The 15,640-nt window shown below is 41.4% G+C and overlaps 1 protein-coding gene across 21 annotated transcripts in view; it reads right to left on the bottom strand.

The window, feature by feature from the left end:
• The window catches only part of col13a1 (collagen, type XIII, alpha 1), a 127,558-nt gene that overhangs the window by 73,412 nt on the left and 38,506 nt on the right, over positions 1-15,640 (bottom strand). For all 21 annotated transcript variants that reach the window (XM_037123572.1, XM_037123570.1, XM_037123583.1 and 18 more), the window contains exon 3: positions 2,350-2,357. In XM_037123572.1, the coding sequence (XP_036979467.1) occupies positions 2,350-2,357 (8 nt within the window). The remainder of the gene's footprint in view (positions 1-2,349; positions 2,358-15,640) is intronic.

Genomic DNA, 15,640 nt, shown 5'->3' with positions numbered 1-15,640 from the left:
CTTTGCCCACATCAGCTCTGCTGTTTCCTACACTACAATGCAGAGAACAGCCACTGTTAGGGCTGGTCGCAGAATACTGCAGCCGGCCAATACCTTTTATCCACACCAAGGAATCAAGCTGATTTAAGGAGGAGACAGACACACACTAGCCCCCATGAGTGCGGTCACAAGTGAAGCTTATTCAGTGTCTGGGCAGATACTGGAGATTAGCATGTACTGTGCTTGTGCTCATCACAAGCTGATTTGAGCCTCTGCACTATGTGTAGCTAAGGTGTTAGCTTTGCTGGCATGTGAACATACAATAAGGTGATGAGGTGATTCAAGCCTGAGTTCGTCCACCTGTTGATTAATTCATAAACCAGGATTCTAACATCCAATAGCAATATGATGTTGGCAACTGTAATTGGTAATATTCTTTATCTGAGTAATAGGCAGGTCTGAGCAGGATTTATAACTCCTGCATTTTGGTCATAAAATGGTTTATTTTCAATAGAAATGCTGCAACCGCTGGATTCACTAGAAGCTAATTCACACAGTGCTTCTTCTGTAAAGGTAAATCTTCATGCCTCTGTTAAATGCGTGTATGTTCTCCCTTTTCTTTGCTTAATTTTTCTGGAAGCATTTTCTAATCTTTGCTCATGGTAAGATAATTCCAGGTGAAAATCAGTTAAGTTAAGATTTAGAAAATCTAGAATAAATAGTAATTCCAATTAATTTTGAGTGAACATTAGTACAAATAAAACATTAATCTTATCAAGATGTTGGTGTTTGGCATTTTCATGAAACAGCTTGTGGGGTGCTGCTTGCATTGGCACAGGTACAAGACCCCTATAAAAACAGGCAGCTGGAGGAACCTGTTGCAGAATTTGGTTGGTTGGTGTCAACAATGGCAAATAGCATAAAATCTGTGCTACATCCCCTGTTATGGAGCTGGTGGTCCATGGAATCTGGTCAGACTGGCAGCTGAACATGGCCGGACCGGGATGGATCAACTCACCCTCCCAAAAGATGGAGGCCAGTTAGACGGAATGGAATTTGGTATCAAAGTAATTTCTTTGGGTGTCTGGCTCCTGTAAACCCTGGGCTGAGTAAGCAAATAGAACAGCTATGACATACACAGAGCTAATTGATCTTACTGCCTAACAGTAGCTACATTTAACCGCAGTACAAATAGCACTTGTTTTAGCAACACACTACTGGTATCAGACCACTCCATAAATCACCTCAGAACTGTAAGTTAACTTCATCATCCTCAGAGGTGTTCAAAGTGAGAACTAGTATGTAGCTACTGTAGCAACAAGTAAAGCTATCTGTCCAGAGTCAAGGCAGAGCAGCCACAAGACAGCAGAAAATACCTTCTATGATCCAGTTTCACCCAAATGAGTGAATGAAGCTATGAAGTTGTGTTTTTGTACAGTCATCTCTACCCACCTGTTTGTTTGTCAAAACACTGTATACGTGCCAAAGTTGATGCAAGGTGACTCCTCCACATTTCAAAGAAATTGCAACTTTAGAATACCATTAAAATGCCCACAAAATACCTATGTTGCCAGTGTTAGGTCTTTTATTTTGACTTGATGGGAACCTTAAAAGGCTCATAACCTTGTGGACAGAAGTGTAGTGAGGGACAGTGGAAAATGTGCCTCCCCGTCTGACCTCATGTACCTTAAAACGTCCCCTGTAGGAACTATCCCTCAAACTTTCCAAGGAGGGATATTTGGCAGATCTGACACAGCTGTACACGAGTCAAACTCATAGAGGCCAGATGTTGTGAGCCGAGCTCCTAAACCTTGTGCCACTGAGGCACAAGAATTAAGATGTTTTCCATTTATGCCCACACCTGATTTCATTTGAATTCATTCAACCAAAGATGGTTTGCAGAGTTTCATGGAGCTGAAGCCTATCCCAGCACTCTGCAGGTGAGAGGTGGGGAATACCTTGGAGAGGTCAGTGACAGACAACCATTTACAGTTACATTCACAATGGCAGGCTACATAAGGGCACTCTTTTTGGAAGAAACCCACACAGACATCAAGAAAACATGTAAAATTCACACAGATTCAAACCCAGAGCAATCCTGCTGTGAAGGTCACAGAGCTAGCCGCCCCTTCTTGCATGCTATTAAAGGCCAGGTACTTAAAATGTTCATTCACAAAGTGAATTCTACGAACTGGAAGACTGAAATTATTTGTAAGAATCAACCTGTGCCGACAGTTTGAAGCATATAATAGTAACAGATGGCCAGATATGTTGGAGCACGCTCTGCAGCTCATCTACTTCACATCAAAGTGCAAAAATAACCATTCACTTTACCCCATGCAGGTCACACAAGGCGTCTGGTCTACTTACTGGAGGTCCTGTAAGACAAATAGAGAGAGAAAATACTTAGATGTATAGTTCATGACAACATGTATCAAATACAGGCAGTATGAATACCTCAAATGTTCTGTTCTGTATGATTCATTCATAGCGTGTGAAATACAATAAGGTGGACACATTAACCTGGAGCAATTCCTCCATAACAGTTGGCCATTACTGAAGTATTCTCTGCAGTTTTTCTTTGCTTTTGTCTTGGAAAAATAAAAAAGAGATGTAAACTTTAAGAACACTCTTTCACATCAAGCATGACAGTACAACACCAGGGCATTATTAACATCTACTCACTAGGAATTCTTCCCCAGACACAGCCAGGCCGTGTTTTCAACAACATGCCAAGTTGAATCATTTTAGTATAAACCCAGTAAAATTTTCAAGGCTCTTGATCAATGTGCATCTGAAAAGCTCCATGTGCATTCTCCTTGGAATTCCATGGTGAACCCTGAAACCTGAAAACATTTCACTACCCTGGTAGCATTGGAAATAGTCTGCCTACCAATCAATCCTGGGACTGATGGAAGGAAAGAGAAAGTGAGGGAGATGCCAGATGATACATCATCATTTGCAGCCTGAGCTGGCAACCAACAGAGGAGCAGCATTGCTGCTTGAACAATTTCCACCACGCCCAGTCCAAACTAATGCAAGGCCCTTGGCCCCAGCAGCAAGGCCTATGTCATTCAGGCAGAGGGTCCAACTCCCAGTAAGTAGCAGGATTAAACTGATAAATCACTCTGACTGTGTCTGCTACTACTATGGGAAATTATGGGATATAATAAATCATTGTCAGTTGCTGTATATATGTAGATGTGACAATGAGATACTCTTCTGAGAATCCACTACATTAACTACATAAATGCCTATTTTATCAGTCCTAAATGTGTTTTCACAGGTTTAAATCAGTGGCACTAAACTTTAGTCATTGAACAACCATAAAATGAAGTCATATCTTCTTGTTAGTTTGTCAGTTTGACAAGGTCTACCCTCTTTGGTGGTTCAGATTGTAACTGGCTCCGCAGCTCTCATCCAACACATATGGCCCTGCTCGAAGCACCTGCAGCCCCATGAAACAGACCTTTCCTTTCACAAGAACCAATATTCTTCCTGTTGACCTTTTCAAAAGCACAATGAGAGAGCGGAGAGTCATCTGCCAAAATCAATTACTGCTGAATCCAGACAGGGGTCACTTAACATGTGACGTCAATCACAGCAAGGTGGGCAAAATCACTAATGACAAATCTCTTCTGTAAAATGTCAAATAAAATCCTGTTTTATTCCGAAGCAGGTTTATTTTGTCTGATCCTTAGCCTGGAAGCCTGCAATCAGCTCAGTGTATTCTTTATACTTGCATGAAATAAAGGGATAGGGGAGTAAGAGGGGATTTTATGGATAACTCAAATAGGTTACCGCTCAGTAAGGACAGGAATGAAGTAGGTGTGTTGTTGCGAGGGTAGCAAAGGGTCAAAAGCTGGGTCGTACAGTTGACATCAGCTTCTTCAAAGAGAGGAAAAGACAGGCTCAACATGAATGATTTCATTCAAGAGGGAGTGCAGAACCTTTGGTCAGTCCTTTAGCCCCAAGGATGGTTCTAAGACAAGCAGAAACATCCAGGAGTTCACCACGATGAAGTCAGGGTAACAGATGACCTGGACATTTTTCTCCCTTTTCCAATTGTTTTTGGAGGTGTGATTCTTGTGCTTATTTAAGCAGTTGAGTTTTTTGCTGACTGGGAAGGTGTTCTTTTTTTTATTTCACAGACCTCAGCCAAACAAATGGCTAAGCCAAAGGTCAGGTTTAACTGCATCTAAGCATTACAATACAACCCTCGGTCATACATTTATGCAACAGTATTCACCAGTAATATGATCAATTAGACTAAAATCAGACAGGAATAGATATCACTGATGGCCAGCGATGGCCCCTGAACCAGTGCCGCAGCACTCAATAATATATACATAGTGCAATACATTTTTTAGTCACCTCTTTCACCCTTTGTGTGCTAGTGACCGTTTCAAAGAGACCTTATGAAATGGGATGGGGCAGTAATAAGAATGTAATACAAATTGCATGCATCATATTTGTGTAAAATGCATGTTTGATGCATTATTTTGAAACTCTCTATTAACAACTCTTTCATTAACATATTTTGGAGACCAAATTCACCCGTTGTGCCACAAATTACAGCTTGAGTCTGAGTCCTAAATTGAAAGAGAACACTTACTTGTTACCAAATAAAAGCATGCACAATCTCCTAATCTGAGGTTTCTGTTATGAGATCGAGTCTCAGTTACCAGCAGGGTATGTCTGTTCCTCTCATTGCTTCAGTTGCAATCCATTCTAAAGGGTAAGCTTAAACCTGTGCATGCACTTGTGAGGAAGGCCAACATGAAAGCAAGATTCTTGTTGCATTCTCGGCCTGCCATTACTTCCTGTTGGCTGGAGCCTCTCACCCAAGGGACAGACTGTAGAGCACCTTGATCCAAAGGCACTTTGGGAGGCCTTGGGGAAGGCGCTTTAAATATAGCACAGCAAGTGGCGCCTGATGTGGGGGCACTGAGGCAACTGCTTTACATTCAAAATAGCAGTGGGCACAACATGAAACAAACTTTACACTCATAAACACACACACACACACACACTAAAAGGGAATCTGCTGGACTGCACTGATATAATTTATACCGAGCCCTCTCCTCTGCTCAGCTTAATGCTGTGTAACTATTGATAACAGCTGGTGTGTCTGTTTATGTAAGAGTTCTGGTTAGATGTGGTAGAAATGGAGATCTAATATTGCGTGCCGATATGCAAAGTTATCGGTCTTCTCTGTTTTCTTCTCCTATGACAGTCAGCCAGTTATTTAAGACCGGCTTTGGCATGTTTTCAAAGCAGAGACAATTATTATTTACAATACAAATAAACTTAAATAAGTTAATATACTAGTTCCCCCATGTTCTACTAGAATACTGCAACATATAATAGCTTTCACCTCTGCATGTGTAATAATTCTAAACTTTCTAATCAACCCCTAGTGTCCCCTCTCAGCTAACTTGACCTTTCGTGTCACCAAGAGTAAACTGGTAGGCTGCCATCATGAAACTATCTCTGTCCAGCATATGCAACCAGGAATAAGCTGTGGAATTCAGTTCTGAAAATATCCAAACCCAAAAACCCACCGCCCTGCTCTCTCAGATTCCTGGCTTCTCCAGTTGCCCCTGTAAACACACAGCAGCAGCAGCAGCAGCAGCCAGTCCAAATGTTTTGACTGTCAGGATTCTGTTCAAGAGCACAACAGTGATTCTGACGAAATATGATGATTGAAAGATACAACATCAGAAAGCAGGCATGGCCAGTTTTAGTCCTGGAAGATAAACATGAAGGCCATATGACCTGAGTGTTGCAAATCCATCACCGACTGTCGACATGGACGTGACTGTTCTAGTGTCTAGTGTAACAAACGTTGCTGCTCTGCAACACTGCAGTCATTTGGATATATGAGATGTCTCATTGTAAATCAGACAGCTTGGACCAATAAGTAGCCTGATGAGCTGTGCAGGTGGTGTGAGGTGCGTTTGAGATCTTAGTCCTCGTTATATAAAAACTCAATCCACTCTGACGTCAAAGGGTTCATTTAAAGATATGGTGACAGGAAAGTTAAAGGCCTGTTTGCATTGTCAGCAGAGCATGTCCAATCTACTCCACAGCCACACATTAATCACCTGGCTGTGAGGTCAAAACTATTCAAATGTGCAGCTTTCCAGAGGAAAAGAACACTACACTATGTAAATTCACTTTCACACTTAAAGGATTTTTAGCTGCAGTCATCCAAACAGTTGAGGGGATTTACTGAAGGGTGTGTTTCTATCAAAGGATACAACTATGTGAACTTTTGCACTACTCTGTTAAGGGGAGGAAAAAACGCCTCCACCTCTTATTGAGTCCTGGAAAAATCCTTTTTCACATTTCATGCCTTTTCACCATTTGTGGTATGGATCTCCCCTCTCACACGAGGGCCTTCAGTTTCCAGATGAAACATTTAAAATGTGGATAGGCATTGGGGTTTAATTGACTATTTAAAAAATGTCCTTTATAAATCCACAGGGAAATGAATAAAACCCTGAAGAGTCAGTATTAGGTTCAGAGCCCCCTACAAAACATCTAATCAGCTCATCACTGTTCATTTTCCAGCCTGTCCAGTAAAATGATGAAATGTCCCACGTAGCACACAGCTTAGCAGACAGAGTTAAGACAAAGGCTTCCATTCTTCATCCCCATCCTCTGCATAGTACATACAAGACGGAACAGCCATTCCCATGGAGTCCTTATAGCTTTGTCACCCTGTAAAACATGAAGTCATAGCCTTGTGATTTCTCTGGCTCCATGCTAACCTGACGTCATAATATGAGAAAACATCCATAGTGAAGTAAAGGGAGCATAATAATGTGATAATATGAGAAAACATCCATAGTGAAGTAAAGGGAGCATAATAATGTGATAAGATGCTTCTTAATACTGCTGAAAATCCTCTTGTAAACTCTCAGGGTGATTTTGCTTTGGCTGCCGGACCTGCACATCCAGTCAGCCAAAAGGTCTCAAACAGAGAACAATTTCACATCTACAGCCTCTTTTGAATGTGACACCTTCAGAGCCCAGATTGCAGAGCCAATATGCTTTAAGGTTAGGAACAGTATGCTGTGTGTACTGATGGAATATCCATGTGCAGACTGTAAAAGTACCATTTATTGCCACTGGCAGTTCTGCAAAGCATCTAACGCATCAAGTCAATTAGAGGCAAAATTACCTACACTGTCTCATACAAACAGACAAACTCTAATGTCATTAAACTCTCTCCAGATGTTTAATTCCATGCCATTCTTGGCAATCCATCAATTGGAGTGAGCGGGTCAACTTGTTTTCATTGTATGGGTCCTGGAATATTTTCTCAAGGCCTTGGAGCCCCAAAACAACAGGAGACCTGGGATTAAATAATTACACAGCAGTCCTTACAGCAGACTGCCACAATTTCGACATTGTACCTCTGCCAAAAAAGCCACCATTAACCTGACTAAATGATTATTCTCTGAAATTGCTCTTTGGAGAAGGAAAAGGCATCTATTAAACCTTCTACTGCTCCACTTCAGTCTGGACAAAAGTCAAGCTTCCTAAAGCAGTTCATGCCAATGAATGGAACTGGGCTTGAATCATACCTTTGTTTACCCTCTCACTTTTCTTTCCACAACTTACATTTTTCTCAGTTGCCGTGGTGCTTTTCTCAGATCAGAATGAAAATTCTCATAACTATTAGTTCAACCTCCACAACATTTAGTCATTTGTGCACATCATAGTAGCAATTTCTCCTTCCTCTGAACAAATTGCAAATGCTTTTGGACATGTATCAGTTGCTTTCATACAATTATCAGCTGTTTTATAACATTATCATTTGCTTATATCATGTCAGTCAAAATTAACTATACTTATGGATGCTGAATAGTCGTTCCCAATAAAACTAATAGTCTTCATTTCATTGCTTCAGTCATTACATACAAATTGTTGAGCTAGTTATCAAATTCTGTCGAGCAAAATGAATACCTTTCTTTATAATTTTTTTTCCTGGGAATTTGAACAATTGCTCTCAGGTGAACGTCAGCTTTCACTCACGAGGAGGTATGTGTGACGTATTAGTTGTAACCAATGACAAGCCACTTGTTCACAGTCACTCAGGGATGAATCCCATGAACCCTCACTTGGAAAGCATTTATGAACTGAGCAGGACATAGTGTGTACCATTTCTACAATTCTGTGACACAGAAATTGAAGGTCATCATCGTGGAAGAGGGGGGAGGATGCAGGGAGGAAGGGGAGGAGGAGGCCAAATATATAGGCAGATTCCTAATGAAATTAGGGTTACAGTTGTGGACCATGTTGTCAATCACGGCCTCACAATGGCTGAGGCTGGTGGGAGGGTGCAACCAAATGTTGGAAGAACCACTGTGAATACAATCATTCAAACATTTCGTAGGGAGAACAGGTACTGTATGTAGTATTGGACAGTAATCCAGCATCTCATAAAATCTCATGTTTACTGTACATTACTGTAATTTTACTCTGCACCACATAGGATTGAAGGACAACCTGGCAGAGGTGGAAAAGGGCCCCTTTTCACCCCGCAGCAAGAAGAAGCCATTTGTTCAATGGTGATTGCAATAATGCAATAAGGTTGAAAGAAGTGTGTCTGAGTTTGGACCTTTTTTTTGCATTGGAAAACACCGAACTAGTCAATCCGTCGAGCGTGTGCTCAATAGGCTTAACAGGCAATTGTAAGGCTCATGGCTCATGACAGGCTGTAACATGGACATGTACATTATGAACAAAAAAACGAAAATGCTGGAATATGTTTCCATCTCCGCCAGTGAGGGAGTAAGTGCACGCTCGATGAATTGACTAGTTTGGTCTAGCTACAAGAGGACAGGGATGTCAACAAACCAGTATGTAGCCACTTTCACAAACACACTGTTTTAACTACTTTTTTATTCATTTTGAGTCATACACGCTACAGTGCTGTGTTGTAAGGTGTCTGCTAATGTTGCATAACTTTTGGGGTGAGATGTGGAGCATGTTAAGAAGCTTAAAACACAGTGTAAAGTTCTGAGCCTATGCTGTTAGCTGTCAATGCTAACAGCCCTGTAATGGTTGGACCAAATGTGTTGGCGTCTTCGATACTGGCAAGTCAAGGGTAGCTTGAGCAATGAAGCTGCATGTTTAAATCGACCAAAGTTCTTCTTCAACATTGGGCTGCTACAGCAAGCTCAAGAGGTTAAACCTCAAATTCAGAATGGGTTCAAAACTGGCATTGGTTCACATGTGAAAGGTACCTAACCTAACCCTACTGTTGATCCAAGTCAATGCTGAATTGCACCTGACATGGCTTTCTGGCTTGTCCTTTGTTCTCGTCATTATCACCCTGGTGGTACTAAACTTGCATACATGCCTCTACTTTTAACACCCATGTCTTTTGAAACCTGTTTGTTTGTTTCTTAACAAGCTAATCTCTAACTTTGTCTGTCTGCTCTTTGTTGCTGAGCAGACTTGTCTTGAGCTAATGTTGTTAATCTAAAAATATTGAAACCCTGCTGCGAAAAAACTTCAGTTTAAAAACAAGTTCAAATGAATTGAGAGTTTGAAAGCTTTCAAAGCAATGTGCTGCTGCAAGAGCAGCTCTGTGGACTAACCTGTCGAGTGATACTAGGCATGCTACTATATTTACTACATATGCACAGGTCCTTTAAATTATATTTGACTGCTTTAGTTCTAGGATTGTCAATGAATATTCTAAATTTGAATATATATTCGAATATTTAAAAAAGAAAAACAGAGATGCGATTGTGAAAATTAATATTCGACTGTGGAAAAAACACATTAGCGGCTGCTTTGTGAGTGGGCACACTGCATGACGGGTCAGGGACAGGTCAGAGGAATCACACTTGCACAGCGTCACTCACTGCTGAAAGTGAGACACGACAAAAACCGTGGCAGATGCAGATGGCGGAGAGAAAAACGTAATGGCAGAAAGTTCAGGGCCAGCCAACTCAGCAGCAGAGGGAGTAGTTTGGACTCCAAGCAACCTAAAAGGCCCTGTTTGGAAATACTTAGGATTTTGGTCAGTAGACGGCAAAAATGCTGAGCGTAGAGATAAAGTTATATGCAAGCTGTGTAAGCTACAGTTGGTTAGTTACAGTTAGTTTACCATTCCACCACTAGCAACATGAGGGCACATCTCAAAAATGTGCACCCAAATGAGCATGCCATGGTGTCTGGAACTCCAACTAAACAGCCATGTCTCGACTCATGTTTTTCACCGCACGCCACAAGCTCTTTGTCTGCAGCACGACAAGAGGCTGCATGAAGAAGCTTGCTTTGTTCATGCAATCAGGCCGATCAGTATCGCTGATGGCTTCAGACAGTTTTGGCAGTAATTGGAACCGAGGTACCGTATCCCGAAAATACCTATACAAGTAGTTATGTCTTGTTGTATTTATATATAGTTTATATTGTTACTGACATAACAACAAATATAGATATTCGAATGGTTCGAACCTATGTGTGTTTTTTTTAGAGCGAATGTTCAAACATCATTTTGGAGGAATTTTGACAGCCCTAATTAGTTCCTAGTTCTCATGCAACAAGCACTTAACCTGGAGCCTGGGAAGTTACCAAAGCTCAAAGTCTATCATTAGGATATTAGGCTGAATTTCGGTGCCCCAGGACATACTCGCTAATTCATCTACGCAACAGATATGCACAGTCAGGGTCCCTCCTCCTCTTTGAATTGCGGGGTTGCATTGAGACACACTGAGGGTTTTTGCTTTTGCACACAGTGAATTGTTGTTAGATCTTAGGGCAGGTACTAGGACACAACGGATCTGTGGAAACAAACGAAACAAGTTTGACTGTCAGTGTGGTGAGGTCAGAGGTTAGGAAACACACAGAGCTGAACTGATTCACAGCAAAACCTCAGTGACAAGCAGCGAAGAAACTAATGCCGATAATTCAGGTTGGCGAGTCAGCAAAAATAGGAAATTAGTCATTTTAGAATTTAGAGGCAATTTAGTCTGTCTGATTCTCTAAATGAGACAGACTGTCATTATACAGTGATTATGTTCAGGAAATGTCCAGGAAATTCACCAAGTGGAAAAAGAAAGATGTAAAGAATTTCATCACCAGAGCCACCGGACAAAAATTCCTTCTAAACGCCTTTGGCTGGGATGAGCCCAGCTCCCACACTGTAACCCAAGAGGGGCCCCTTCACTGTTAAATAACCTTCAAATGTCCAGCAGCCTCTGTCATGAAAACCAATATGTCATCCAGCTCCCACTTCCTTTGCCGGATGTCACCAGCTAAGGAAGCAGCAGAACAATGGGAAGTCAGAGAGATGGTGCGTGGAAATAAAAAGACAGCAGTTACAATTCATCTGCTTTGGGGTTTTAAAATCATCAATATTCAGTCAAATGGATTCTGTGGGTTTTAGAAGTGTTCCCCTAAGGCTGTGGGTGGGGCAGGTGGATGTCTGACAGGGGAGATGAAAGACTTCACACACTGTGCCAAAGGAAGATCTACTAAAGAGAAAGGGATTTGATTCATTCAGTCAGTGATGTCAAGTGTCCTCATTTTCTCTTTGCTCTGATTGATATGTTCAGATTATTTGCAATGCATCCCTCCCTAAATGGATCATCCATGATTTCTTTGCCACAACAGAAAGCCAAATGAAAGAATGAACACACTGAAGACATCTAGTAAAGGAACCGTATGGAAAAGCGTGCAGTTTACACTCACTAGTTTTTTTCTGAGGGCTGGAGAAACAGAAGAAAAACAGTTCCATGTCTGTGTGTTAAGTGTGGTGCAGGGTAAAAAAAAAAGAGAGAGAGAGAGAGAGAGACTGCAGACTGCTGGTTGTATGGTTGTCAGTATGAAACCACCAGTCAGTAGTAGATAGTTCTGTTTACTAACATAGTAAAGTTACATCACACATATTAAAGAACTAAAGTAATGTAACCTTGGTTCATTCATATGTGTAACATAGTTAATCTAAGCTAAATACCATGATGGCCTGCGACACCTGTTACGGTACACTGCTACAGTCGTGGGGACGGTGATACATCTCATGGTGTTTTGGGAATCACTGGGAAAGGATGACTCAGTTGTTTGGCTATGTGCAGTTTAAATCAGTGAGCTTCAGAGGTCCCCGTGTACTTTTGAACTATGGACAGAGCCAGGCAAGCTGTTTCTCCCTGCAGTCTTGATGCTGATTTAAACTACAGTAACAGCTTCCCTGTTCTTACTCCATCACTAATGCAACCACATGGAGGTGGTATCAATCCTTTTTATCTCAGTCAAAAAACAATGTCTTTATCAAATGCAAAGTTTCCTGGAGTATCAGTGTCACAATGCACTACTTTTCCCAGATTTTCCCAGCAATAGATTTAACTGTGTTTAGTAATGATTGATCCTCACAGTCATGATATCCCCACTGACTCATGTCACACACAAATGATGTGTAATGTGAAATACCAGGGTTACAAACAGTTTTGTCTTATTTCCTTGCCTCTAAACTAAGTGTCTCATGTCCTCATAGATTAGCAGATTATCAGGAATCTCACCCTCCATCTTATGCACATAATAGCGTCATTCTCAATCATCTATTGAAAGCAGTCTATAATAGGCTGAGCACGTGGCAGATCTGATATGAGCAGGCGCCACTCTCTTCCTCTCAGCCTCACATTTACAAGGGCCTGTCATGAGAGGGAAACCCCACCTCTGCCTGACCCTGCAGCCCATCACTTAGCCCAGACAAATGGAATCTCAGCAAAGGTTAAAACAACAAATTCACTGAGGTAAACCCACCCACGCTTTATGTAAGGGTTAAGACAACAGTATGTGCATTGTGCAGGTTGCATACTTACTCTGTCTTTTGATGCTTAATGTGTGTATGTCCTCTGAGACATTATCAAAATAGCATTATTTCATTTAGAAGCTGAGTAATGAGTTATGAGTGAAGTCTTAACAAAATAGCTCTGTTAAAGAAAATAAATAGAAGTGAAGGCAATAAATAATGTCAAGAAGCACGGCACTTATGATGTCTTTAGTTAGTCCAACTTAGATGGATAACTGTGGCTAACGAGATCATCGTTTCCAAACTGTCCATTATAAACAAACCTCCATCACAGCTGACATCTTCTGACAGTCTGTCTGCTCTGCTGGTTAGATAGATAGCTGGATAGATAGATAGATAGATAGATAGATAGATAGATAGATAGATAGATAGATAGATAGATAGATAGATAGATAGATAGATAGATAGATAGATAGATAGAAAAAGTCATTAAGACTTTAAGAGTAACTGTAAGCTTCAGGATTTCATGTCAGTTTTTCAATGCAGAGCTGCAGACTTACATCACAGTATTTTGAGGAATGTAATCACAGGATTGATTCAACATGTCAATTAGTTGATTCCCTGACACTCTGCAGTCTTAAACCAACCAAATCACTCCCATATGTACTTTGTTCTGCCATCTTCCTGTGTTGAGTGAGGCACATACTTCTGGTTCAGCTTCGTCACGTCACTAATATCTCCGACGTCAGATGTCCCTGAGGGTCAGTGGGGCTGGAACACATCCCCCATGTGACTTTATAAATCAGTTTCCTGCCAGCATTAAGAATGAGGTGCTGTGAGGCTTTAAGAGGCGATTCATTCTTAAATCGAGTTACCAGGCAGAAGAAATGGTAGCCGGCACACTACACTATGCAAGCTATTAAAACAGAAGCTAAGACAGCGAGAGAGGGAAAGAGACTGCTGAAATAATGGAGGTTGAGTCGATGCTTTTACCATGTGTGCAGAGGGAGTTTGGCACTTGTCCAGCTTCACGTTTTATACTACTCTTAGTGTTAAACGAAGGCTCTTGCTCTAATAGCTCTCGTCTGCCAGGCTAATAACAAAAGTCGAACCACCAACATAAACATCACAGTTTAGAGGGGACCAGAGGGGTCTGACTCTAATCACTGAGGGTGATTAGAGAGTGTTAAACCAAACTGTAAAGAGGGAAGTGAAAGAAAATACACAAAAAACAGAAATACATACAAAAAAATCGATTTCTAAATACTATTATGAAATCATTTGATGTAAATGGAATGTGGTTATGCAGACTAGAATTGGTCCTGACTTTAGAAAGTGAGAGGCCACAGCATCTCTCCAGACCTTCCCTGTGCATTTTATTAATAGTTGGCCACTGTACACCCACGTCCTTGAAGTGTTTCTGTGGCTCCACCAAGCTGAAAGATGAGCTAGAGATTCAAGCTAAGCCCCTCTCATGTAGTCTGATGGTAGGACCACAGCAAAGGTTGGATTTCAGTTTCTCTGAACACCCGGGCTAGAAACCATGCAGCCTCCCCCCCAACACCAGCTACCCACCCTTCCTTCTAAAACCTTCCACAGAGCAGCGCTCTGGGTTTCTGAAGCCTGATGTGGTTGCCAATAAATCTGGAGTGAAGCCAGCACTGGGAATTGCATTTCTGGCAACAATAGGTTTTCTGAAAAAGCAAATCCAGTCTCACGTACATTTAGATCAAAGCTGCTGATAACTAATTCTAACGAGAAGTTTGCCATACAGCTACATGAATACACAACCATCAAATCAACAACTGTCAATGTGGCTGTAAAATACATCCCAAATTATACTTACACTACTCCACTTAAATATTTTATGTCCAGCTCACCCATGTCTGGACCAACATTTGAAAATATGTATGTATGACAGTTCAAGTTCAGAATATTGGGTAGCCTAATATAATTAAAGCAACATATGGAGAAATTGTAATTTTATGTGATTTGGCACCCCCAACAGCTCCTGAGTGCAACACCGCTGTGGTAAATACAAATCCAAAGTGTGTAACTGTTTGTCTGACATGATGTAGGTGCAGACTACAACAGAACTCGTGACATCATGACAATGTGATGTGTTGAAAACTTGTATGTTGAAGTAAACATGTATGTAACGCTGTGATCCTTCCCTCTCACTGAAGTAACACAGAGCAGAGACAAGGGACAGAGACACCATTCACCCCGGTACAAGACACTGTGCCACCAACACGACTGAAGCTGGTGCATTTACATTTTCATTTAGGGCATTAATTGCCGAATTTTCTACTGAAAAGAGAACACAGCTCACTACTCTCCTGCAGCAGCTTGCTCGTTGTGGGGAAGCTGTGCGATTCGATTACCGAGTGCAGTAGAGTTCCGCAGCTCAAGGATGAAAATGTATGATTATTACTCCATGGAAATGCAATCAAAGTTAGTATGTGTCTTGAATACCAGTTTATAACAGTTATTATTGAGAGCAGACAGGGATAAGAACAGAATTGAGCATTTCTAACTGCATTTGGTAATCAACTCACAGGGCTTCCAAGCTGCTGCAGGAGGGTGGTGAGCTGTGTTCTCTATTCAGTAGAAATCCGGCTAAGCTAGCAGATGTTTGATGCCTTGAACTATGTGCTGGAACCCTATTAGTACTGTTGCTGAAGTTTGGTGCTGTTCTGAGTATAATTTGTGGCTATGAGTGGCTTTTTGATGGCGGTATCTTGTTGGAGGCATAGACTGCAGTGTATTGTTGTCATGCGGTCTTTTCTGAGGTTGCTAAAACTACATAAGCTAGTAGTCGGAAAACGTTATCTCTCGAGCGGGGGTCTTACTCAGTGTAACGGTGTGTTAGACCATGGATTAAAC

The sequence above is a fragment of the Acanthopagrus latus genome, chromosome 15, assembly GCF_904848185.1.
Source record: "Acanthopagrus latus isolate v.2019 chromosome 15, fAcaLat1.1, whole genome shotgun sequence".
Lineage (NCBI taxonomy): Eukaryota > Metazoa > Chordata > Actinopteri > Spariformes > Sparidae > Acanthopagrus > Acanthopagrus latus.
Note: the sequence above shows the minus strand (reverse complement) of the source record. Positions and strands in the feature narration are given on the sequence as shown.